Source organism: Bombina bombina, chromosome 2 (genome assembly GCF_027579735.1).
Source record: "Bombina bombina isolate aBomBom1 chromosome 2, aBomBom1.pri, whole genome shotgun sequence".
Taxonomy (NCBI): Eukaryota; Metazoa; Chordata; class Amphibia; order Anura; family Bombinatoridae; genus Bombina; species Bombina bombina.
This window is the reverse complement of record NC_069500.1, coordinates 404617345-404643425: the sequence shown is the minus strand read 5'-3', so window position 1 is coordinate 404643425 and position 26081 is coordinate 404617345. Positions and strand designations below refer to the sequence as shown.

The 26081-nt window shown below is 42.1% G+C and overlaps 1 protein-coding gene across 11 annotated transcripts in view; it reads right to left on the bottom strand.

Moving 5' to 3' along the window:
• FBRSL1 (fibrosin like 1) overlaps positions 1-26081 on the bottom strand; it is a 1105387-nt gene that overhangs the window by 559356 nt on the left and 519950 nt on the right. For all 11 annotated transcript variants that reach the window (XM_053701877.1, XM_053701879.1, XM_053701878.1 and 8 more), the window contains exon 4: positions 24962-24997. In XM_053701877.1, the coding sequence (XP_053557852.1) occupies positions 24962-24997 (36 nt within the window). The remainder of the gene's footprint in view (positions 1-24961; positions 24998-26081) is intronic.

The following is a 26081-nucleotide window of genomic DNA, read 5'->3' as shown; positions in this document are numbered from 1 at the left end:
AGTAATTCAACACCTTGATTTTCAGAAAGAAAACTATGAGATCATAGAGTGTGTGTGTTTTTTAAAAGAGATGCACATTTTTTTTTACATTTAGCCCTGCTGCAGGCAAGCAGAGCTAAAGCTTTTTTTTAAAAATTTTATTGTAATTCTATTAGCGGCCAGCTGGGGTGTGGCGGTAGTGTTGGCAGACAGAGAGCAGGAAAAAACATAATTTATGCTTACCTGATAAATTTATTTCTCTTGTAGTGTATTCAGTCCACGGGTCATCCATTACTTATGGGATATATTCCCTTCCCAACAAGAAGTTGCAAGAGGATCACCCAAAGCAGAGCTGCTATATAGCTCCTCCCCTCACATGTCATATCCAGTCATTCGACCGAAACAAGACAAGAAAGGAGAAACCATAGGGTGCAGTGGTGACTGGAGTTTTAATTAAAATTTAGATCTGCCTTAAAAAAGACAGGGCGGGCCGTGGACTGAATACACTACAAGAGAAATAAATTTATCAGGTAAGCATAAATTATGTTTTCTCTTGTTAAGTGTATTCAGTCCACGGGTCATCCATTACTTATGGGATACCAATACCAAAGCTAAAGTACACGGATGATGGGAGGGACAAGGCAGGAACTTAAACGGAAGGAACCACTGCCTGTAGAACCTCTCCCCCAAAAACAGCCTCCGAAGAAGCAAAAGTGTCAAATTTGTAAAATTTTTAAAAGGTGTGAAGCGAAGAAAAAAGTCGCAGCCTTGCAAATCTGTTCAACAGAGGCCTCATTCTTAAAGGCCCAGGTGGAAGCCACAGCTCTAGTGGAATGAGCTGTAATTCTTTCAGGGGGCTGCTGTCCAGCAGTCTCATAGGCTAAACGTATTATGCTACGAAGCCAAAAGGAGAGAGAGGTTGCCGAAGCTTTTTGACCTCTCCTCTGTCCAGAGTAAACGACAAACAGGGAAGAAGTTTGACGAAAATCTTTAGTTGCCTGTAAATAGAACTTCAGGGCACAGACTACGTCCAGATTATGCAAAAGTCGTTCCTTCTTTGAAGAAGGATTAGGACATAAGGATGGAACAACAATCTCCTGATTGATATTCCTGTTAGAAACTACCTTAGGTAAAAACCCAGGTTTAGTACGCAGAACTACCTTGTCTGAATGGAAAATCAGATAAGGAGAATCACAATGTAAGGCAGATAACTCAGAGACTCTTCGAGCCGAGGAAATAGCCATCAAAAACAGAACTTTCCAAGATAAAAGCTTAATATCAATGGAATGAAGGGGTTCAAACGGAACACCTTGAAGAACTTTAAGAACCAAGTTTAAGCTCCACGGCGGAGCAACAGTCTTAACCACAGGCTTAATCCTAGCCAAAGCCTGACAAAAAGCCTGGACGTTTGGAACTTCTGCCAGACACTTGTGCAAAAGAATAGACAGAGCAGAAATCTGTCCCTTTAACGAACTAGCAGATAAGCCCTTTTCCAAACCCTCTTGTAGAAAGGACAATATCCTAGGAATCCTAACCTTACTCCATGAGTAACTCTTGGATTCGCACCAATATAACTATTTACGCCATATCTTATGGTAGATTTTTCTGGTAACAGGCTTCCGTGCCTGTATTAAGGTATCAATAACTGACTCTGAGAAGCCACGCTTTGATAGGATCAAGCGTTCAATCTCCATGCAGTCAGCCTCAGAGAAAACATAATTTATGCTTACCTGATAAATTTATTTCTCTTGTAGTGTATCCAGTCCACGGATCATCCATTACTTATGGAATATATTCTCCTTCCCAACAGGAAGCTGCAAGAGTCCACCCACAGCAAAGCTGCTATATAGCTCCTCCCCTAACTGCCATATTCAGTCATTCGACCGAAAACATGCAGAGAAAGGAAAAACCATAGGGTGCAGTGGTGACTGTAGTTCAAATGAAAAAATTACCTGCCTTAAAGTGACAGGGCGGGCCGTGGACTGGATACACTACAAGAGAAATAAATTTATCAGGTAAGCATAAATTATGTTTTCTCTTGTTAAGTGTATCCAGTCCACGGATCATCCATTACTTATGGAATACCAATACCAAAGCTAAAGTACACGGATGATGGGAGGGACAAGGCAGGTACTTAAACGGAAGTTACCACTGCCTGTAAAAAACCCTTTCTCCCAAAAAATAGCCTCCGAAGAAGCAAGGTATCAAATTTGTTAAATTTGAAAAGTATGAAGCGCAGACCAAGACTCCGTCTTGTAAATCTGTTCAACAGAAGCCACATTTAAAAAAGGCCCAAGTGAAAACCACAGCTCTAGTAGAATGAGCTGTAATCCCTTCAGGAGGCTGCTGTCCAGCAGTCTCATAAGCTAAATGAATTATGCTTTTTAACCAAAAAGACAGAGAGGCTGCTGAAGTCTTTTGACCTCTCCTCTGTCCAGAATAGACAACAAACAAGGTGAACGTTTGATGAAAACTGTAGTAGCTTGTAAGTAAAACTTTAAAGCACAAACCACGTCCAATATTGTGTAATAGACGTTCCTTCTTTGAGGAAGGATTAGGATACAAGCATGGAACAACTATCTCTTGAGTGATGTACTTGTTAGATACCACCTTAGGAAAAAACCCAGGTTGGTACGCAGGACTACCTTATCCGTACGAAGGACCAGATAAGGAGAATCACATTGTAACACAGATAACTTGGAGACTCTACGAGTCGAGGAATTAGCTACCCAAAAGGAACTTTCCAAGATAAAGATTGATATCTATGGAACAAAAAAGGTTCAAACAGAACTTCTTGAAGAACCTTAAGAATCAGGTTTAAGCTCCATGGCGGAGCAACAGTTTTAAACACAGGCTTGGATCTAACCAAAGCCTGACCAAATGCCTGAACGTCTAGAATACCTGCCAGACGCTTGTGCAAAAAAATAGACAGAGTAAAAATCTGTCCCCTTTTAAGGAATTAGCTGACAACCCTTTTCTCAAAAACATCTTGGAGAAAAGATAATATCCTGGGAATCCAGACTTTACTCCATGAGTAACCCTTGGATTCATAACAATCAGATATTTACACCATATCTATGTTCAATTTTCCTAGAGACAGGCTTTCATGTCTGTATTAAGGTATCAATGACTGACTCGGAGAAGCCATGCTTTGATAACATCAAGCGTTCAGTCTCCAGGCAGTCCATCTCAGATTGATTCTATTTAGATGGTTGAAAGGACCCTGAGGTAGAGGGACCTGTCTCAGAAGCAGAGACCGTGATGGAAAGGATGACATGTCCACCAGATCTGCATACCAGGTCCTGCGTGGCTACGCAGGCGCTGTCAAAAACACCAAAGCCCTCTCCTGCTTGGTCTTGACCTCCGGAGGAAATCCCACTCCCCCGGAAGAAAAGTCTGACGACTTAGAAAATCCACCTCCCAGTTCTCAACACCTGGGATATGGATAGCTGATAGACAAGAGTGAGTCTCTGTCCAGTGAATTATTGTAAGACTTCTAACATCGCTAGGGAACTTCTGTTCCCCCTTGATGGCTGATGTAAGCCACAGTCGTGTATATTGTCCGACTGAGTATGATGTACCTCAGAGTTGCTAACTGAGGCCAAGTCTGAAGAGCATGGAATATCACTCCCAGTTCCAGAATATTTATTAGAAGGAGGGTCTCCTCCTAAGTCCACTATCCCTGAGCCTTCAGGGAGTTCCAGACTGCATCCCAACCTAAAAGGCTGGCATCTATTGTAACAATTGTCCCATCTGACCTGCGGAAGGTCATACCCTTGGACAGATGGACCCGACATAGTCACCAGAGAAGAGAATCTCTGGTCTCTTGGTCCAGGTTTAACAGGGGGACAAATCTGTGTAATCCCCGTTCCTCTGACTGAGCATGCATAGTTGCAGCGGTCTGAAATGTAGACGTGCAAACGGTACTATGTCCCTTGCCGCTACCATTAAGCCGATTTCATTCATGTACTGAGCCACCGAAGGGCGCGGATGGGATGAAAAAAACACGGCAGAAATTTAGAAACTTTGACAACCTGGACTCCGTCAGGTAAATTTTCATTTCTACAGAATCTATCAGAGTCCCTAGGAGGGAAACCCTTGAGATTGGGGATAGAGAACTCTTTCCTTGTTCACTTTCCACCCATGTGATCTCAGAAATGCCAGTACTACGTCCGTATGAGACTGGGCAATTTGGATGTTTGACGCCTGTATCAGGATGTCGTCTAAATAAGGGGCCACTTCTATGCCCCGCGGTCTAAGGACCGCCAAAGCGACCCCAGAACCTCCATAAAGATTCTTGGGGCTGTAGATATCCCAAAGGAAAGAGCTACAAACTGGTAATGCCTGTCTAGAAAGGCAAACCTGAAAAACGATGGTGATCTTTATGCATCACAATGTGAGGATAAGCATCCTTCAAATCCATTGTAGTCCTCTATTGACTCTCCTGGATCATAGTTAAGATGGTACGAATAGTTTCCATCTGAAATGACGGAATTCTGAGGAATTTGTTTAAGATCTTTAGATCCAAAATAGGTCTGAAGGTTCCCTCTCCTTGGGAACCACAAACAGATTTGAGTAAAAACTCTGTCCCTGTTCCTCTCTTGGAACTGGATGGATCTCGTACACAATGTAAGAATGCCTCCTTCTTTATCTGGTTTGCAGATAATTGTGAAAGGCGAAATCTCCCCTTTTTTGGGGGGGGAATCTTTGAAATCCAGAAGATATCTCTGGGATATAAATTCCAATGCCTAGGGATCCTGGGCATCTCTTGCCCACGCCTGGGCAAAGAATGAAAGTCTGCCCCCTATAGGATCCGTTACCGGATAGGGGTCCGTTCCTTCATGCTGCCTTAGAGGCAGCAGCAGGCTCCTTGGCCTGCTTATCTTTGCTCCAGGTCCGATTGTCTCCAGACCGCCTTTGACTGAGCAAAAATTCCCTCTTGTTTTGCCTTAGAGGAAGAGGATGCCACACCTGCCCTGAAGTTTTTAAAAGGTACGAAAATTAGACTTTTTTTTTTTTTTTTTTTGCCCTTGATTTAGACCTATCCTGAGGAAGGGCATGACCTTTTCCTCCAGTGATATAAGCAATAATCTCCTTCAAACCAGGCCCGAATAGGGTCTGCCCCTTGAAGGGAAGTTAAGTAGCTTATTTATTAAAGTCACGACAGCTGACCATGATATAAGCCATAGCGCTCTGCGCGCCAGTATAGTAAAAAACAGAATTCTTAGCCGTTAGTCTAGTCAAATGAACAAGGCATCAGAAAACAAAGGAATTGGCTAGCATAAGCTTGTCAAATATATTAATCCAATGGAGTCGCTTAACTGTAAAGCCTCATCAAGAGACTCAACCCAGAACGCCGCAGCAGCAGTGACAGAAGCAATGTATGCAAGGGGCTGCAGGATAAAACCCTGTTGAATAAACATTTTTTATCCATTGGATCTAAAAAGCACAACTGTCCTCGTCAGAGGTAGTGGTACGCTTAGCTAGAGTAGAAACTCTTCTCTCCACCTTAGGAACTGTCTGCCAGAAGTCCCGTGTGGTGGTAACTATTAGAAAACATTCTTCTAAAAAATAGGAGGGGAAGAGAACGGCACACCTGGTCTATCCCATTCCTTATTAAAAATAATTTTAGTAAACCTCTTTAGGTATTGGAAAAACATCAGTACACACCGGCACTGCATATTATTTATCCAGTCTACACAATTTCTCTGGCCCTGCGATTGTACACATTCATTCAGAGCAGCCAAAGCCTCCCTGAGCAACAAGTGGAGGTTCTCAAGCATAAATTTTAAATGTAGAAATATCAGAATCAGGTTAAATCATCTTTCCTGAGTCAAAAAAAAAAAAAAAAATCACCCACAGACTAAGCATATTGTGAGGTAGTATCATACATGGTTCTAAAAGCGTCTGTATGCTCTGTATCTACCCCCAGAGCTAACTGCTTTCCTTTAATTTCAGGTAGTCTGACTAATACTGCTGCCAGAATATTATTCACCACCTTTGCCATGTCTTGTAAAATAAACGCTATGGGCGCCCTTGATGTACTTGGCGCCATTTGAGCGTGAGTCCCTGAAGCGGGAGTCGAAGGGTCTGACACGTGGGGAAAGTTAGTCGGCATAACTTTCCCCTCGACAGAATCCCCTGGTAAAGAAATGCTATGGGTGCCCTTGATGTACTTGGCGCCATTTGAGCGTGAGTCCCTAAAGCGGGAGTCAAAAGGTCTGACACGTGGGGAGAGTTAGTCGGCATAACTACCCCCACGACAGAATCCTCTGGTGATAATGTTTTTAAAGACAAAAAATGATCTTTATTGTTTAACATGAAATCAGTACATCTGGTACACATTCTAAGATGGGGTTCCACCATGGCTTTAAAACATAATGAACACAGAGCTTCCTCTATGTCAGACATGTTAGAACAGACTAATAATGAGACTAGTAAGCTTGGAAAACACTTTAAATCAAGTTAACAAGCAAATATATAAAACGTTACTGTGCCTTTAAGAGAAACAAATTTTGCCAAAATTTGAAATAACAGTGAAAAAAGGCAGTTAAACTAACAAAATTTTTACAGTGTATGTAACAAGTTAGCAGAGCATTGCACCCACTTGCAAATGGATGATTAACCCCTTAATACAAAAAACAGATTAACAAAACGAAAAATATGTTTTAAACAGTCATAACAGCTCCTACTTTTGAAGCCCTTTTGAGCCCTTCAGAGATGTCCTATAGCATGCAGGGGACTGCTGAGGGAAGCTGAATGTCACTGTTTGTAATTTTAACTGCACCAACTGTAACTTTCATACTATAACAGTGGAAAGCCTCAGGAAACTGTTTCTATGCAAAATTTAAGCCAGCCATGTGGAAAAAACTTAGGCCCCAATAAGTTTTATCACCAAACATATGTTAAAAAACGATTAAACATGCCAGCAAACGTTTTAAAACACATTTTTACAAGAGTATGTATCTCTATTAATAAGCCTGATACCAGTCGCTATCGCTGCATTTAAGGCTTTACTTACATTACTTCGGTATCAGCAGTATTTTCTTAGTCAATTCAATTCCTAGAAAAATATTTTACTGCACATACCTTATCTGCAGGAAAACCTGCACGCCATTCCCCCTCTGAAGTACCTCACTCCTCAGAATGTGTGAGAACAGCAAATGGATCTTAGTTACGTCTGCTAAGATCATAGAAAAACGCAGGCAGATTCTTCTTCCAAATACTGCCTGAGATAAACAGCACACTCCGGTGCCATTTAAAAATAACAAACTTTTGATTGAAGAATAAACTAAGTAGAAAGCACCACAGACTCTCACAACCTCCTATCTATGTTGAGGCTTGCAAGAGAATGACTGAATATGGCAGTTAGGGGAGGAGCTATATAGCAGCTTTGCTGTGGGTGGACTCTTGCAGCTTCCTGTTGGGAAGGAGAATATATTCCATAAGTAATGGATGATCCGTGGACTGGATACACTTAACAAGAGAAATTAGATTTGGATGGTTGAAAGGACCTTGTATTAGAAGGTCCTGCCTCAGGGGCAGAGACCATGGTGGACAGGACGACATGTCCACTAGGTCTGCATACCAGGTGCGTGGCCACGCAGGCGCTATCAGAATCACTGATGCTCTCTCCTGTTTGATCTTGGCAATCAGTCGAGGCAGCAGCGGAAACGGTGGAAACACATAAGCCATGTTGAAAAACCAAGGGGCTGCTAGAGCATCTATCAGCGTCGCTCCCGGGTCCCTGGACCTGGATCTGTAATGAGGAAGCTTGGCGTTCTGGCGAGACGCCATGAGATCCAGTTCTGGTTTGCCCCAACGATGAATCAGTTGAGCGAACACCTCCGGATGAAGTTCCCACTCCCCAGGATGAAAAGTCTGGCGACTTAGAAAGTCCGCCTCCCAGTTCTCCACGCCTGGGATGTGGATCGCTGACAGGTGGCAAGAGTGAGACTCTTCCCAGCGAATTATCTTTGAGACTTCTAACATCGCTAGGGAACTCCTAGTTCCCCCCTTGATGGTTGATGTAAGCCACAGTCGTGATGTTGTCCGACTGAAATCTGATGAACCTCAGTGTTGCTAACTGAGGCCAAGCTAGAAGAGCATTGAATATTGCTCTTAATTCCAGAATATTTATTGGGAGGAGTTTCTCCTCCTGGGTCCACGATCCCTGAGCCTTCAGGGAGTTCCAGACTGCGCCCCAACCTAGAAGGCTGGCATCTGTTGTTACAATAGTCCAATCTGGCCTGCGAAAGGTCATGCCCTTGGACAGATGGACCCGAGAAAGCCACCAGAGAAGAGAATCTCTGGTCTCCTGATCCAGATTTAGTAGAGGGGACAAATCTGAGTAATCCCCATTCCACTGACTTAGCATGCAGAATTGCAGCGGTCTGAGATGCAGGCGCGCAAATGGCACTATGTCCATTGCCGCTACCATTAAGCCGATTACTTCCATGCACTGAGCCACTGACGGGCGTGGAATGGAATGAGGCACACGGCAAGCATTTAGAAGTTTTGATAACCTGGACTCCGTCAGGTAAATTTTCATCTCTACAGAATCTATAAGAGTCCCTAGGAAGGAGACTCTTGTGAGTGGTGATAGAGAACTCTTTTCCACGTTCACCTTCCACCCATGCGACCTCAGAAATGCCAGAACTATCTCTGTATGAGACTTGGCCATTTGAAAGCTTGACGCCTGTATCAGGATGTCGTCTAGATACGGAGCCACCGCTATGCCTCGCGGTCTTAGAACCGCCAGAAGTGAGCCCAGAACCCTTGTAAAGATTCTCGGGGCCGTAGCCAACCCGAAGGGAAGAGCTACAAACTGGTAATGCCTGTCTAGAAAGGCAAATCTCAGGTACCGATAATGATCTTTGTGAATCGGTATGTGAAGGTAGGCATCCTTTAAGTCCATTGTGGTCATGTACTGACCCTCTTGGATCATGGGTAGGATGGTTCGAATAGTTTCCATTTTGAATGATGGAACTCTTAGGAATTTGTTTAAGATCTTTAGGTCCAAGATTGGTCTGAAGGTTCCCTCTTTCTTGGGAACCACAAACAGATTTGAGTAAAATCCCTGTCCTTGTTCCAACCGCGGAACCGGGTGGATTACCCCCATTACTAGGAGGTCTTGTACACAGCGTAGGAATGCCTCTTTCTTTATCTGGTTTTCTGATAACCTTGATAGATGGAATCTCCCTCGAGGAGGAGAAGCTTTGAAGTCCAGAAGATATCCTTGAGATATGATCTCCAACGCCCAGGGATCCTGGACATCTCTTGCCCACGCCTGGGCGAAGAGAGAAAGTCTGCCCCCCACTAGATCCGTTTCCGGATAGGGGGCCGTTCCTTCATGCTGTCTTGGGGGCAGTAGTACGTTTTTTGGCCTGCTTGCCCTTGTTCCAGGACTGGTTAGTTTTCCAGGCCTGTCTGTAGCGAGCAACAGTTCCTTCCTGTTTTGGGGCGGAGGAAGTTGATGCTGCTCCTGCCTTGAAATTTCGAAAGGCACGAAAATTAGACTGTTTGGCCTTTGATTTGGCCCTGTCTTGAGGAAGGGTATGACCCTTACCTCCAGTAATGTCAGCAATAATTTCTTTCAAGCCGGGCCCGAATAAGGTCTGCCCCTTGAAAGGAATATTAAGTAATTTCGATTTTGAAGTCACGTCAGCTGACCAGGATTTAAGCCATAGCGCTCTCCGCGCCTGGATGGCGAATCCGGAGTTCTGAGCCGTTAGTTTAGTCAAATGTACAATGGCATCCGAAACAAATGCATTAGCTAGCTTAAGTGATTTAAGCTTGTCCATAATTTCATCCAATGGAGCTGTGTGAATGGACTCTTCCAGAGACTCAAACCAGAATGCCGCAGCAGCAGGCGCAATGCATGCAAGGGGCTGCAAAATAAAACCTTGTTGAACAAACATTTTCTTAAGGTAACCTTCTAATTTTTTATCCATTGGATACGAAAAAGCACAACTATCCTCCACCGGGATAGTGGTACGCTTAGCTAAAGTAGAAACTGCTCCCTCCACCTTAGGGACCGTCTGCCATAAGTCCCGTGTAGTGGCGTCTATTGGAAACATCTTCCTAAATATAGGAGGTGGGGAAAATGGCACACCGGGTCTATCCCACTCCTTGCTAATAATTTCTGTAAGCCTTTTAGGTATAGGAAAAACGTCAGTACACACCGGTACCGCATAGTATCTATCCAGCCTACACAATTTCTCTAGAATTGCCACTGTGTTAAAGTCATTGAGAGCAGCTACAACCTCCCCAAGCAATACACGGAGGTTCTCAATCTTAAATTTAAAATTAGAGATCTCTGAATCAGGTTTCCCCTGATCAGATCCGTCACCCACAGAATAAAGCTCTCCGTCCTCATGTTCTGCAAACTGTGACGCGGTATCAGACATGGCTCTTACAGCACCAGCGCGCTCTGCATCTCTCCTAATCTCAGAGCTATCGCGCTTGCCTCTCAATTCTGGCAATCTAGATAATACTTCTGACAGGGTATTATTCATGATTGTAGCCATATCCTGTAAAGTAATTGCTATGGGCGTCCCTGATGTACTTGGCGCCATATTAGCACGCGCCCCCTGAGCGGGAGGCGAAGGTACTGACACGTGAGGAGAGTTAGTCGGCATAAATTCCCCCTCATCGTCTTGGTGATAATTCTTTTATAGATAAAGTGAAATCAATACATTTAGTACACATATTTCTATGGGGCTCCACACTGGCCTTCAAACATAGTGAACAAACAGATTAATCTGTGTCAGACATGTCTAAACAGACTAGCAATGAGACTAGCAAGCTTGGAAAACACTTTAAAATAAATTTACAAGCAATATAGAAAACGCTACTGCGCCTTTAAGAAGCACAAAAAACTGTCACAGTTGAAATAACAATGAACCAAATCAGTTATAGCAACCAAATTTTCACAGTAAATGTATTAAGTTAGCAGAGCATTGCACCCACTTGGAAATGGATGATTAACCCCTTAATACCCAAACCGGATAATCAATAGAGAAAAAAACGTTTTTTAACACAGTCAAACACACTGTCACAGGTCTGCTGTGACTGATTACCTCCCTCAAAATAACTTTTGAAGTCCCCTGAGCTCTATAGAGACGTCCTGGGTCATGCAGGAAGAAGCAGGAAGACTGAGACTGAATTTTTACTTCGCAAAAAAGCGCTAAAATAGGCCCCTCCCACTCATTATTACAACAGTGGGAAGCCTCAGTTAACTGTTTTTATGCAGAAATATAAGTCAGCCATGTGGAAAAATTCATGCCCCAATAAGTTTTATCACCAATGTACCTCACAAAAACGATTAAACATGCCAGCAAACGTTTTAAACATCCTTTTTTTTAAAGAGTATGTATCTCTATTGATAAGCCTGATACCAGTCCTTCTACTGCATTTAAGGCTTATTACATTACTTCAGTATTTTCTTAGTCAAATTCCATTCCTTAGAAAATTACTTTACTGCATATACATTAATCAGCCTGATACCAGTCGCTTTCACTGCATTTAAGGCTTTACTTACATTACATCGGTATCAGCAGTATTTTCTTAGTCAATTCCATTCCTTAGAAAAATATTTTACTGCACATACCTTATTTGCAGGAGACCCCGCACGCTATTCCCTTTCTGAAGTTACCCCACTCCTCAGAATGTGCGAGAACAGCCAGTGGATCTTAGTTACTTCTGCTAAGATCATAGAAAACGCAGGCAGATTCTTCTTCCAAATACTGCCTGAGAAAAAAAAAACAGCACACTCCGGTGCCATTTAAAAATAACAAACTTTTGATTGAAGAAATAATTAAGTATAAAACACCACTCTCCTCTCACGACCTCCATCTATGTTGAGGGTTGCAAGAGAATGACTGGATATGACATGTGAGGGGAGGAGCTATATAGCAGCTCTGCTTTGGGTGATCCTCTTGCAACTTCCTGTTGGGAAGGGAATATATCCCATAAGTAATGGATGACCCGTGGACTGAATACACTTAACAAGAGAAAAAGCCAGCACACAGTACTTCCCCTGTGTCAACACTCTGCTAAATGTTGGAGGATAAAATTGCAGCCTGCCGTTAAACTGCTAGCGCAGCGCTTAAAGGGACAGTCTAGGCCAAAATAAAATTTCATGATTCAGATAGAGCATGTAATTTTAAACAATTTTCCAATTTACTTTTATCACCAATTTTGCTTTGGTCTCTTGGTATTCTTAGTTGTAAGCTTAACCTAGGGGGTTCATTTGCTAATTTCTTAGACCTTGAAGGCCACCTCTTTTCAGAATGCATTTTAACAGTTTTTCACCACTAGAGGGTGTTAGTTCACGTATTTCATATAGATAACACTGTGCTTGTGCACGTCAAGTTACCTGGGAGCAGGCACTGATTGGCTAGACTGCAAGTCTGTCAAAAGAACTGAAATAAAGGGGCAGTTTGCAGAGGCTTAGATACAAGATAATCACAGAGGTTAAAAGAATATTATTATAACTGTGTTGTTTATGCAAAACTGGGGAATGGGTAATAAAGGGATTATCTATCTTTTAAAACAATAACAATTCTGGTGTAGACTGTCCCTTTAATGCAAATTTAAGCAGAATATATCCTGTAATGTGCAGGGGTTACTAGCTCTGTCCTGCTCCGTGTGTCCAGGCACAGCAAATGTTTACAGCCTGCACAACGGCTTCTGTAGAGAGGGTTAGGCTGTAGTTGCAAATCTGAGCAGCCACTTGAATTTTAAGCCTCAGTTTTAAGCACACCTGTTCTGAACAGGCAGCTGCTAAAGTCTGTTCCGGGAAAGCTTGAAATTTAAAGTTGCCGCTCAGATTTGCAACTACCGCCTAACCCTGTCTACAGAAGCCGCTGTGCAGGCTGTAAACATTTGCTGTGGCTCTACACACAGAGCAGGACAGAGCTAGTAACCCCTGCACATTACAGGATATATTCTGCTTAAATCTGCATTAAGTGCTGCGCTAGCAGTTTAAGGAGCGTGTTGCAATTTTATCCTCCAACATTTAGCAGAGTGTTGGCACAGGGGAAGTACTGTGTTCAGCACATCATAGAGACCTCGCCAGTCGGGCTGCAATTCTAAAATTTAGCAGAGCACTGACATTGACATGAAACTCCTGAAACTTGGTGAGAGACTTGCAGGCCCATATATCAAGCTCCGTACGGAGCTTGAAGGGCCGTATTTCTGGCGAGTCTTCAGACTCGCCAGAAACACAACTTATGAAGCAGCGGTCTAAAGACCGCTGCTCCATAACCCTGTCCGCCTGCTCTGAGCAGGCGGACAGGAATCGACGGACATCAACCCGATCGAATGCGATCGGGTTGATTGACAGCTCCCTGCTGGCGTCCGATTGTTCGCGAGTCAGCAGGGGGCGGCGTTGCACCAGCAGCTCTTGTGAGCTGCTGGTGCAATGTTAAATGCGGAGAGCGTATTGCTCTCCGCATTTAGCGAGGTCTTGCGGACCTGATCCGCAGTGTCGGATCAGGTCCGCAAGCCCTTTGATAAATGGGCCTGTTGGCGTCTGCAGCGCATTTATCCACCGTTGCTCACACTACCCTTTAAAGTGAGAGGTTAGTTATGGAGTGTTGGCGAATATGCTAAGGGGACTGTCCGTTTCTGTGTAGATGTAATGTTCATATGTTTCCCTCTCACCAACTCTCCCTCACTTTCTTCCATATATTTGAGAGCCATAGGGACTCTCACACATTCTGTGCCCAGCAGTTTGGAGTGTATATATAAGGGAACAGAGGTGAGTGATAGCATGCGGGGAAAAGAGCTCTGATTATAGCGTACCTTGGAGGCTCTGGGATTTTTACAGGTACACTGAAGACCTTGTAATATTGGGAAGTTATGAAAACAAATACCAATTGTTCCCCTGTATGTTTCTGTAATACCCACTTTCCTGTATTGTGTCACTTTGTCCTCTTCACACCAGTTAAAAAATAGTAGGTTTTTCAACTACTCCAGAGAGGCTGGAGGTCACGTTGAAGACTTCATGTCTAACCCTTGTCACATATATGTATTCCTAATAGGCCATAACTGACTTTTCAAAGTATGTGTCCTTGATTTTTCAATGCCATCCTTTTTCTTTGCAGTGATTTTATGAGTTAATTTTCTATACCCAATTATAGATTACAGTAAATTGTATCCATTACAGAATAACTACATTCTGTGTCTGAATTAAAAATAAAAAAGTTTGCTGAACAGGGCCTGTATAATGTTTTATTTTGTGAATCAGGACAATTAGATTGTTACCAGGGACAAGTAGATTGGGCTCCCGCTTCAGTCCCTTGGACAAGTAGATTTTTTAAAAATGTCCACACACACACATACATACATATAATCAAACAAGCACATTGATCTGAACAGCCATAAGATTGAAGCAAAAAATGTGACGGCGAGGAAAGCTAGTCATAGGGATCAATGTATGAAGCAGCGTAAGCTGTTTTCGAGCCGTTGTGGGCAGGCTCGCATATGCAAGCCTGCTTCCCGCAATGTAAGAAGCAGTGATCAATAGACAGCTGCTTCTTTATATATATATTCTGCTAGCTCTAAACTTAAAGGGACATTATACACTAGATTTTTCTTTGCATATGTTTTGTAGATGATCCATTTATATAGCCCATGCAGTTTTTTTTTTAAATGGATAGTTTTGCTTATTTTTAAATAACATTGCTCTGATTTTTAAACTGTTTTTTACTGGATTTTTATATCAGTATCTGTGCATATTATTCTTTATAGTAGTGTCAATTACATGCGGTTATATGAAAATTGGTGTATACAGTCCCTTTAAAGGCCCTAGGTCATTGCCACCCACAAAGAACCAAGAGGGTGAAAGGAGGGAAAAAAAGATTTGCAACAGATAAACAAATGTCCTCCGAAGAAAGTGTTTCTGGGATCTTAAGAGGGAGAGGGGAAAAAACAGGGGGTTATTTAATGAGTAACAGGGATTGAGATGGCATAAATGACTGTTTTACAGACATTCGGAGAAATTATTCAAAGCGTCAGAAAACTGAACTTTAATAGTGGTAATGAGTAATTAAGGTAGAAAAATGGGGTTAGAAATATTTCTTAGAAATCCTGAAAGCGAAAAGGCTAACTTAAATATTAAAGGAAAAGTAATAAAGTATACAGATGACCATGTTAATGTTAGTGACAATAAGGTATATCATCAATTATTTCCACAATATGTGACCCAGCATATTTGGGTAGGAAATCTGGGACAGCTCTGTGCCTGGCATAACCCTTGCAGTTTGGGGGAGTTGTTCGCTCTTATCCTGGGCAAATACAATCCTTGTAGTTTACTGCCTAGAAGAGAAGGTGTGTGTGTTCTAATGAGTCCAGCAGATAAGAAGATCCAGCAGACAGCAACCATAGAAAGCAGCCTTCTCCAATTAGAAACTTAATGGAAAATAGAATGGAAACAAAGGTGGTCTGGGAGGGCTTCTATTTCTAAATCTGAGGCTTCTACATCTGGCTTTCACCAATTGATGGTTTGACATTGAGCCATTAGTCATGAATTATCTTCATATGCTGGAAACAACAGAGACTGAAAGCCTCTAATCCCAATAAGCACTAACAAAGAATAATAAACAATATAAATAGACTGATGGACCATTGGAGGAGACCCCACTAAAACTATGATGCAAGAAACGAGAGAAATATAATTGTCTGTCAGGCACCTGAAAGGCTGGAACAGCCTACAAAGAGGTCAGGGTGGACAGGCCATTGTCATTGCCTGTTGAAGAATGGGAACAATTTTTTACAGACCAAAGATTTGTGTTTACAAACATGAAGTTTATTTTATGTTAAAGGGACATAATACCCATATGCTAAATCACTTGAAACTGATGCAGTATAACTGTAAAAAGCTGACAGGAAAATATCACCTGACCATCTCTATGTAAAAAAGGAAGATATTTTACCTCACAATCTCCTCAGCTCCTCCTTAGCTCAGCAGAGTAAGTTCTGTGTAAAAAGTTATACTCAGCTAACCCCAGCTTCAGGTAAAAAAAAATAAAAAATGAACAGCAGCCAATCAGCATCAGCAGTGCTGAGGTCATGAACTCTTACTGTGATCTCATGAGATTTGACTTAACTCTCATGAGATTTCATAGTAAGCTTCCTTTACCTGACTGGTGAAATAATAGGAGAGTTCACGAGGCTCATCCTTTCAGCTGTCCCAGGACAGACACACTAAAATGCTGCTTAGAAATCCTTTACAATGGGAGGTGGCTACTGAGGAACTTTTGAGATAAAATATCTTTCTTTTTTACATAGAAATGTTCAGGGGATATTTTCTAGTCAGCTTTTTACAGCTATGCTGCATCAGTTTCAAGTGTTTAAACATTTGGGTATTATGGCCCTTTAATGAAACATTGTATCTGCACATTAATTATCTTTTGAATAAAAAGAATTTAGAAAAAGAAATAACCCCCCCAAAATTATATATAAGCCTTTTTTTTTCATAAGAAAGTTTAAGAATGGCCATTGGTCCTCGCTCCTCTAAGTTTGAAATATTTTTATTCTTGTGAGCAAGAGTAGAGAGAAATAATATGAGCCACTATGCACAAACAAATCTAAGCAAAATCACATAATGCCCCATGCTCATCCAGCACTCTGTTATGTGGCAGAGTAACACAATCCTGTTATCGCTTGAAGAAGAAAATCCTACCAAACACTCTGATGTGTCAGAACAAAATCCAGTTTGCTCTCTTGTCTGTATCCCTACTCTGATAATAACCTCTCCTCCCTCCCCCTCCTACAGCATCTGTAAGGAAGCCAAATCCCCCTGTACTCAATTTTCACATCTCTGTAGACAAGTGGTGGATTATTTACGGATGTTTATCCCTGTACCACAACAATGTGAAGATCCGGTAAGCATGCTTATCCCATGTGACAGGGCTTCAAACAGACAGTTTAAAAAGTGTTCATTCTTTAAGGTATTTGAAACAGAAGAAATGGGATCCCAATGGATATTACTTTCTCAGTGGGGTTAGCTACTGATTACTGAAGACATTCATGTCAATTCTCACCAAGCAGTCTGAGAGGTTAGTTGCTTAGTGGGCCGGTAAATTATTTAACACATTTGTTGCCAGAGAACTGCAAGGCATTTTTCTAAAAAAATATGGGATTTTTTTTTCTTGTGAAAGAGCAACACACTAAGATCTGTGCAAATCCAGATCTTTGTGTGTTGCACTTTTCCAAGAAGAAAACAGAATTTATGTTTACCTGATAAATTTCTTTCTCCAACGGTGTGTCCGGTCCACGGCGTCATCCTTACTTGTGGGATATTCTCTTCCCCAACAGGAAATGGCAAAGAGCCCAGCAAAGCTGGTCACATGATCCCTCCTAGGCTCCGCCTACCCCAGTCATTCGACCGACGTTAAGGAGGAATATTTGCATAGGAGAAACCATATGGTACCGTGGTGACTGTAGTTAAAGAAAATAAAATATCAGACCTGATTAAAAAAACCAGGGCGGGCCGTGGACCGGACACACCGTTGGAGAAAGAAATTTATCAGGTAAACATAAATTCTGTTTTCTCCAACATAGGTGTGTCCGGTCCACGGCGTCATCCTTACTTGTGGGAACCAATACCAAAGCTTTAGGACACGGATGAAGGGAGGGAGCAAATCAGGTCACCTAAATGGAAGGCACCACGGCTTGCAAAACCTTTCTCCCAAAAATAGCCTCAGAAGAAGCAAAAGTATCAAACTTGTAAAATTTGGTAAAAGTGTGCAGTGAAGACCAAGTCGCTGCCCTACATATCTGATCAACAGAAGCCTCGTTCTTGAAGGCCCATGTGGAAGCCACAGCCCTAGTGGAATGAGCTGTGATTCTTTCGGGAGGCTGCCGTCCGGCAGTCTCGTAAGCCAATCTGATGATGCTTTTAATCCAAAAAGAGAGAGAGGTAGAAGTTGCTTTTTGACCTCTCCTTTTACCTGAATAAACAACAAACAAGGAAGATGTTTGTCTAAAATCCTTTGTAGCATCTAAATAGAATTTTAGAGCGCGAACAACATCCAAATTGTGCAACAAACGTTCCTTCTTTGAAACTGGTTTCGGACACAGAGAAGGTACGATAATCTCCTGGTTAATGTTTTTGTTAGAAACAACTTTTGGAAGAAAACCAGGTTTAGTACGTAAAACCACCTTATCTGCATGGAACACCAGATAAGGAGGAGAACACTGCAGAGCAGATAATTCTGAGACTCTTCTGGCAGAAGAAATCGCAACTAAAAACAAAACTTTCCAAGATAATAACTTAATATCAACGGAATGTAAGGGTTCAAACGGAACCCCCTGAAGAACTGAAAGAACTAAATTGAGACTCCAAGGAGGAGTCAAAGGTTTGTAAACAGGCTTGATTCTAACCAGAGCCTGCACAAAGGCTTGAACATCTGGCACAGCTGCCAGCTTTTTGTGAAGTAATACCGACAAGGCAGAAATCTGTCCCTTCAGGGAACTTGCAGATAATCCTTTTTCCAATCCTTCTTGAAGGAAGGATAGAATCCTAGGAATCTTAACCTTGTCCCAAGGGAATCCTTTAGATTCACACCAACAGATATATTTTTTCCAAATTTTGTGGTAAATCTTTCTAGTCACAGGCTTTCTGGCCTGAACAAGAGTATCGATAACAGAATCTGAGAATCCTCGCTTCGATAAAATCAAGCGTTCAATCTCCAAGCAGTCAGCTGGAGTGAAACCAGATTCGGATGTTCGAACGGACCCTGAACAAGAAGGTCTCGTCTCAAAGGTAGCTTCCAAGGTGGAGCCGATGACATATTCACCAGATCTGCATACCAAGTCCTGCGTGGCCACGCAGGAGCTATCAAGATCACCGACGCCCTCTCCTGCTTGATCCTGGCTATCAGCCTGGGGATGAGAGGAAATGGCGGGAACACATAAGCTAGTTTGAAGGTCCAAGGTGCCACTAGTGCATCCACTAGAGCCGCCTTGGGATCCCTGGATCTGGCCCCGTAGCAAGGAACTTTGAAGTTCTGACGAGAGGCCATCAGATCCATGTCTGGAATGCCCCACAGGTGAGTGACTTGGGCAAAGATTTCCGGATGGAGTTCCCACTCCCCCGGATGCAATGTCTGCCGACTCAGAAAATCCGCTTCCCAATTTTCCACTCCTGGGATGTGGATAGCAGACAGGTGGCAGGAGTGAGACTCCGCCCAAAGAATTATTTTGGTTACTTCTTCCATCGCTAGGGAACTCCTTGTTCCCCCCTGATGGTTGATGTACGCAACAGTCGTCATGTTGTCTGATTGAAACCGTATGAACCTGGTCCTCGCAAGCTGGGGCCAGGCCTGGAGAGCATTGAATATCGCTCTCAGTTCCAGAATATTTATCGGTAGAAGAGATTCTTCCCGAGACCAAAGACCCTGAGCTTTCAGGGATCCCCAGACCGCGCCCCAGCCTATCAGACTGGCGTCGGTCGTGACAATGACCCACTCTGGTCTGTGGAACATCATCCCTTGAGACAGATTGTCCAGGGACAGCCACCAACGGAGTGAGTCTCTGGTCTTCTGATTTACTTGTATCTTCGGAGACAAGTCTGTATAGTCCCCATTCCACTGACTGAGCATGCACAGTTGTAATGGTCTTAGATGAATGCGCGCAAAAGGAACTATGTCCATCGCCGCCACCATCAACCCGATCACTTCCATGCACTGAGCTATGGAAGGAAGAGGAACGGAATGAAGTATCCGACAAGAGTCCAGAAGCTTTGTTTTTCTGGCCTCTGTTAGAAAGATCCTCATTTCTAAGGAGTCTATAATTGTTCCCAAGAAGGGAACCCTTGTTGACGGGGATAGAGAACTCTTTTCCACGTTCACTTTCCAGCCGTGAGATCTGAGAAAGGCCAGGACAATGTCCGTGTGAGCCTTTGCTTGAGGAAGGGACGACGCTTGAATCAGAATGTCGTCCAGGTAAGGTACTACTGCAATGCCCCTTGGTCTTAGCACCGCTAGAAGGGACCCTAGTACCTTTGTGAAAATCCTTGGAGCAGTGGCTAATCCGAAAGGAAGCGCCACGAACTGGTAATGTTTGTCCAGGAATGCAAACCTTAGGAACCGATGATGTTCCTTGTGGATAGGAATATGTAGATACGCATCCTTTAAATCCACCGTGGTCATGAATTGACCTTCCTGGATGGAAGGAAGGATAGTTCGGATGGTTTCCATCTTGAACGATGGGACCTTGAGAAATTTGTTTAAGATCTTGAGATCTAGGATTGGTCTGAACGTTCCCTCTTTTTTGGGAACTATGAACAGATTGGAGTAGAACCCCATCCCCTGTTCTCTTAATGGAACAGGATGAATCACTCCCATTTTTAACAGGTCTTCTACACAATGTAAGAACGCCTGTCTTTTTATGTGGTCTGAAGACAACTGCGACCTGTGGAACCTCCCCCTTGGGGGAAGTCCCTTGAATTCCAGAAGATAACCCTGGGAGACTATTTCTAGCGCCCAAGGATCCAGAACATCTCTTGCCCAAGCCTGAGCGAAGAGAGAGAGTCTGCCCCCCACCAGATCCGGTCCCGGATCGGGGGCCAATATTTCATGCTGTCATGGTAGCAGTGGCAGGTTTCTTGGCCTGCTTTCCCTTGTTCCAGCCTTGCATTGGTCTCCAAGCTGGCTTGGCCTGAGAAGTATTACCCTCTTGCTTAGAGGACGTAGCACCTTGGGCTGGTCCGTTTTTACGAAAGGGACGAAAATTAGGTCTATTTTTTGCCTTGAAAGGCCGATCCTGAGGAAGGGCGTGGCCCTTACCCCCAGTGATATCAGAGATAATCTCTTTCAAGTCAGGACCAAACAACGTTTTCCCCTTGAAAGGAATGTTTAGTAGCTTGTTCTTGGAAGACGCATCAGCCGACCAAGATTTCAACCAAAGCGCTCTGCGCGCCACAATAGCAAACCCAGAGTTCTTAGCCGCTAACTTAGCCAATTGCAAAGAGGCGTCTAGAGTGAAAGAATTAGCCAATTTGAGAGCATTGATTCTGTCCATAATCTCCTCATAAGGAGGAGAGTCACTATCGAGCACCTTAAGCAGTTCATCAAACCAGAAATATGCGGCAGTAGTGACAGGGACAATGCATGAAATGGGTTGTAGAAGGTAACCCTGCTGAACAAACATCTTTTTAAGCAAACCTTCTAATTTTTTATCCATAGGATCTTTGAAAGCACAACTATCCTCTATGGGAATAGTGGTGCGTTTGTTTAAAGTAGAAACCGCTCCCTCGACCTTGGGGACTGACTGCCATAAGTCCTTTCTGGGGTCGACCATAGGAAACAATTTTTTAAATATGGGGGGAGGGACGAAAGGAATACCGGGCCTTTCCCATTCTTTATTAACAATGTCCGCCACCCGCTTGGGTATAGGAAAAGCTTCTGGGAGCCCCGGCACCTCTAGGAACTTGTCCATTTTACATAGTTTCTCTGGGATGACTAAATTTTCACAATCATCCAGAGTGGATAATACCTCCTTAAGCAAAATGCGGAGATGTTCCAATTTAAATTTAAATGTAATCACATCAGATTCAGCCTGCTGAGAAATGTTCCCTAAATCAGTAATTTCTCCCTCAGACAAAACCTCCCTGGCCCCCTCAGATTGGGTTAGGGGCCCTTCAGAGATATTAATATCAGCGTCGTCATGCTCTTCAGTAACTAAAACAGAGCAGCCACGCTTACGCTGACAAGGGTTCATTTTGGCTAAAATGTTTTTGACAGAATTATCCATTACAGCCGTTAATTGTTGCATAGTAAGGAGTATTGGCGCGCTAGATGTACTAGGGGCCTCCTGAGTGGGCAAGACTCGTGTAGACGAAGGAGGGAATGATGCAGTACCATGCTTACTCCCCTCACTTGAGGAATCATCTTGGGCATCATTGTCATTATCACATAAATCACATTTATTTAAATGAATAGGAATTCTGGCTTCCCCACATTCAGAACACAGTCTATCTGGTAGTTCAGACATGTTAAACAGGCATAAACTTGAACAGAAAGTACAAAAAACGTTTTAAAATAAAACCGTTACTGTCACTTTAAATTTTAAACTGAACACACTTTATTACTGCAATTGCGAAAAAACATGAAGGAATTGTTCAAAATTCACCAAATTTTCACCACAGCGTCTTAAAGCTTTGAAAATATTGCACACCAATTTTGGAAGCTTTAACCCTTAAAATAACGGAACCGGAGCCGTTTTAAGCTTTAAACCCCTTTACAGTCCCTGGTATCTGCTTTGCTGAGACCCAACCAAACCCAAAGGGGAATACGATACCAAATGACGCCTTCAGAAGTCTTTTATAAGTATCAGAGCTCCTCTCACATGCGACTGCATGCCATGCCTCTCAAAAACAAGTGCGCAACACCGGCGCGAAAATGAGACTCTGCCTATGCTTTGGGAAAGCCCCTAAAGAATAAGGTGTCTAAAACAGTGCCTGCCGATATTATTATATCAAAATACCCATAAAAAATGATTCCTCAAGGCTAAATATGTGTTAATAATCAATCGATTTAGCCCAGAAAAAGTCTACAGTTTAAATAAGCCCTTGTGAAGCCCTTATTTACAATCGTAATAAACATGGCTTACCGGATCCCATAGGGAAAATGACAGCTTCCAGCATTACATCGTCTTGTTAGAATGTGTCATACCTCAAGCAGTAAGAGACTGCACACTGTTCCCCCAACTGAAGTTAATTGCTCTCAACAGTCCTGTGTGGAACAGCCATGGATTTTAGTTACGGTTGCTAAAATCATTTTCCTCATACAAACAGAATTCTTCATCTCTTTTCTGTTTCTGAGTAAATAGTACGTACCAGCACTATTTGAAAATAACAAACTCTTGATTGAATAATGAAAAACTACAGTTAAACACTAAAAAACTCTAAGCCATCTCCGTGGAGATGTTGCCTGTACAACGGCAAAGAGAATGACTGGGGTAGGCGGAGCCTAGGAGGGATCATGTGACCAGCTTTGCTGGGCTCTTTGCCATTTCCTGTTGGGGAAGAGAATATCCCACAAGTAAGGATGACGCCGTGGACCGGACACACCTATGTTGGAGAAATCTGGTTCTGAAAATAGCCGAATGCTGCTAGCGGCGGTCATATTTGGCATTCTTTTGATAACAAACAGTCGCGAATGCACATCCCTAGTTGCAACCTTCCTGCAAATGATGTGTTAAAGAAACAGTACACTGTAAAATTGTTTTTATATTAATGCATTTTCAATGACCAGCTGCAGGGTATAAAGAATATGAAAAATTGCATTTTCAGGTTTATTTGTTTATATAAATAAGCTGGTTTTGTGCTTTTAAACCACAGCCTATTACAATGGGTTGAGCTTGCAGGTAGTATCTTATCTCATTTTTTTACATAACAAACACAGTTATATAAATATACTTTTTGCTTTGTATCTAAGCATCTTCCGACAGCCCCCTGATCACATGACTTTTTATTTATTATCTATTGACTTGCATTTAGTACTCATGTTGTGCTAAATCTTAAATAACTCCCCGGGCGTGAACACAATGTTATCTATATGGCCTACATGAACAAGCAGTCTCCTGTCGTGAAAAGCAAATAAAGCATGTAATAAGAGGCTGTCTATAGTAGCTTAGAAATGGGCAGAAATTTAGAGGTTGTATGAGCTATGGCTATGATGTACCTCAAAATTGGTGTACAAACTAATATAGCCTGTGGGTCATGCAAGTGAAAGAAATGGCTGGTCTTATCATAGTTGCACCCACTCTACTGTGGGTACTGGCTGCAGAAAACACTGCTGTGTATGTAACAGCAGATTATCTATGTGTGGAGTATTTAGATAACCCAACAGGAGAAGGCTAAGGGACTGGCCCACGACACCTGTGGCAGGGTTGTGACTAACTCCTTCACTGGCAGTTACTGTGTCACTACCCCATACTCTAATGTCCCCAGTAGCAACTCTCTGATGGGAAAATGGGCCTCAAATTTGTCTGAGGACCCTTCTCAACAAAGAATCTGGAGCACCTTGATTCTTCACCTTCCTTTTTGATTGCCTAAGCTTGCAAACACTTTCTTATTAGAAAAATAATTTTAAAATGGCGAGCAGCCACTGAAGAATTTGAAAAATCAACTGTATGCCTTGCTGTTCATTTTTCATTTTAGTCGATCGTACATTTATATCTCCTCTTCGAGGTTTGCCAATAAAAGGCCTACAAAATGGATGAAAGGGTGAAAAATATTGGCCTGATTTGAACCTTCTGGGTATAAGCAGAGGAACAATTGCAAAGGAAAATCTTTCCTTCGACTTCACACTACTTGATCTCTCTTTTATGGGTTCTGTTTCTCGTTAGTTCTCGATTCTAATGTGTGCCTCTATTTGACAGCCTATTATCTAACCAGTCCAGGGATAGCCTTAGAAAAAAAAAACAGGACGGTGGAAGTTCTAACAGCACAATATAAAGGACAGTGACAACCTGAGAGGCGCAAATGTTAGATTTCCAATATAATCAAATCTTTAAAATAAAGGAGAAAAAATAGCTAAATTATATAGTGTGTACAAATATTTATTAATTTATTAATAATAAAAAAATTCATGATCTAAAATAAATAAATAAATAATACATTATAGTGAAACCTGAACATTTATGTTAAGGAAAGTGACCCTATTTGTTTTAAACACTTTGCTTTACCAAAAAGAGGCATTTAATTAAAACACACAAATCTAGTATGTGGATGATTATGGTCTTATATTTGTTAATGTTGCCTACAAACTGCATAACATGAAAATAACCTTTATCTCATAATAAATAAAATGTGTTACTGTGTTTTACTTGGATATGCTGCACAAAAGATGCGGCCATAAAACATAGTAATTACTGCAGATGACACACTTTGCCCAAACAAAAAAGGGCAGCTAGTCATGATATTTCATGTATTAATTAGTATATTAATAAGGTAAAGTCCACTTACAGAGTAACCACGTCCAGAAAGTGATTGAGCTGTACTCTGCAAAGGAAAAAAGCATAAAACAAAGTAAGTTATATGAACTCTATTAACCTTTTTGCATCTTTTTTTTTTTTTTTTTAAAGAAAAAAAAAAAAGAAAAATTGTACATACTGCTAAACACAGTATATATACGTAGTATTTTATCACCAATTAAGCACATCATTGCAAGATGTCTACATAAAAATAAAAAGCAGACCACTGATTTTTTGAAAATCCTTGTCAGAATCATGTTCTCTCTCTCTCTCTCTCTCTCTCTCTCTCTCTCTCTCTCTCTCTCTCTCTATATATATATATATATATATATATATATATATACACACACACACATGCAGATGCAACTAAAAAAGGGGTTATAATTTGAAATTCACAATGAAATCAATAATATTGTTTCTAGAAACCCATTTCCCACTGAGATACTTTGAGAGACAGTCAGCTGGAGACTGGGAGGCCCAGCCTGCCCTACTTGCACTTTCTTATAGTTTGCACCTTTTGTGAGTACCTCTCCAATCAAACCCAAGATTTCCCTCAATTTAAAGTTTTTTGTCTGCACCATGAGGCACTCTTCTAGTAAATGTTTTACTCACTGAGGAGTCTTTTTGCGCTACGATGCGCTCTGCTGTCTTTGGATTTTACAATTTCTTGTGACTTCGCTTACAGACCGGGTTCTGATCAGCTGCAGGTCTCCTCTGAACACTGACACATTCACTCTCCATAGCGTGCCGAATCTCAGAGTGGTTACAGGTATTGTTTCATTACAGACTTTTTATGTTTGGTTCTAAGCAGGATCTCAGTGTGCGCTTATACAGTTGTTGTTTGTGTGTATATATATATATATATATATATACTCCAGGAAAGTATTTGACGAGTGTGATCACTTTTAGAGACCATATAACCCCCTCCCCCCTCAAAAAAGAGTGGTTTGACAAACCTGCTTAACAAAACCGGTTCTCTTACACATCTGTCATTAGTAGGTGAGTGCCACAAAATTCAACTACCTAATGCAGTTACTGCATGGGGGGGTAGTGGCCCCAATTATGCCAGTGCATTAATGCTAACTTTCAGTGAAACAAAAAAGCAAAAATAG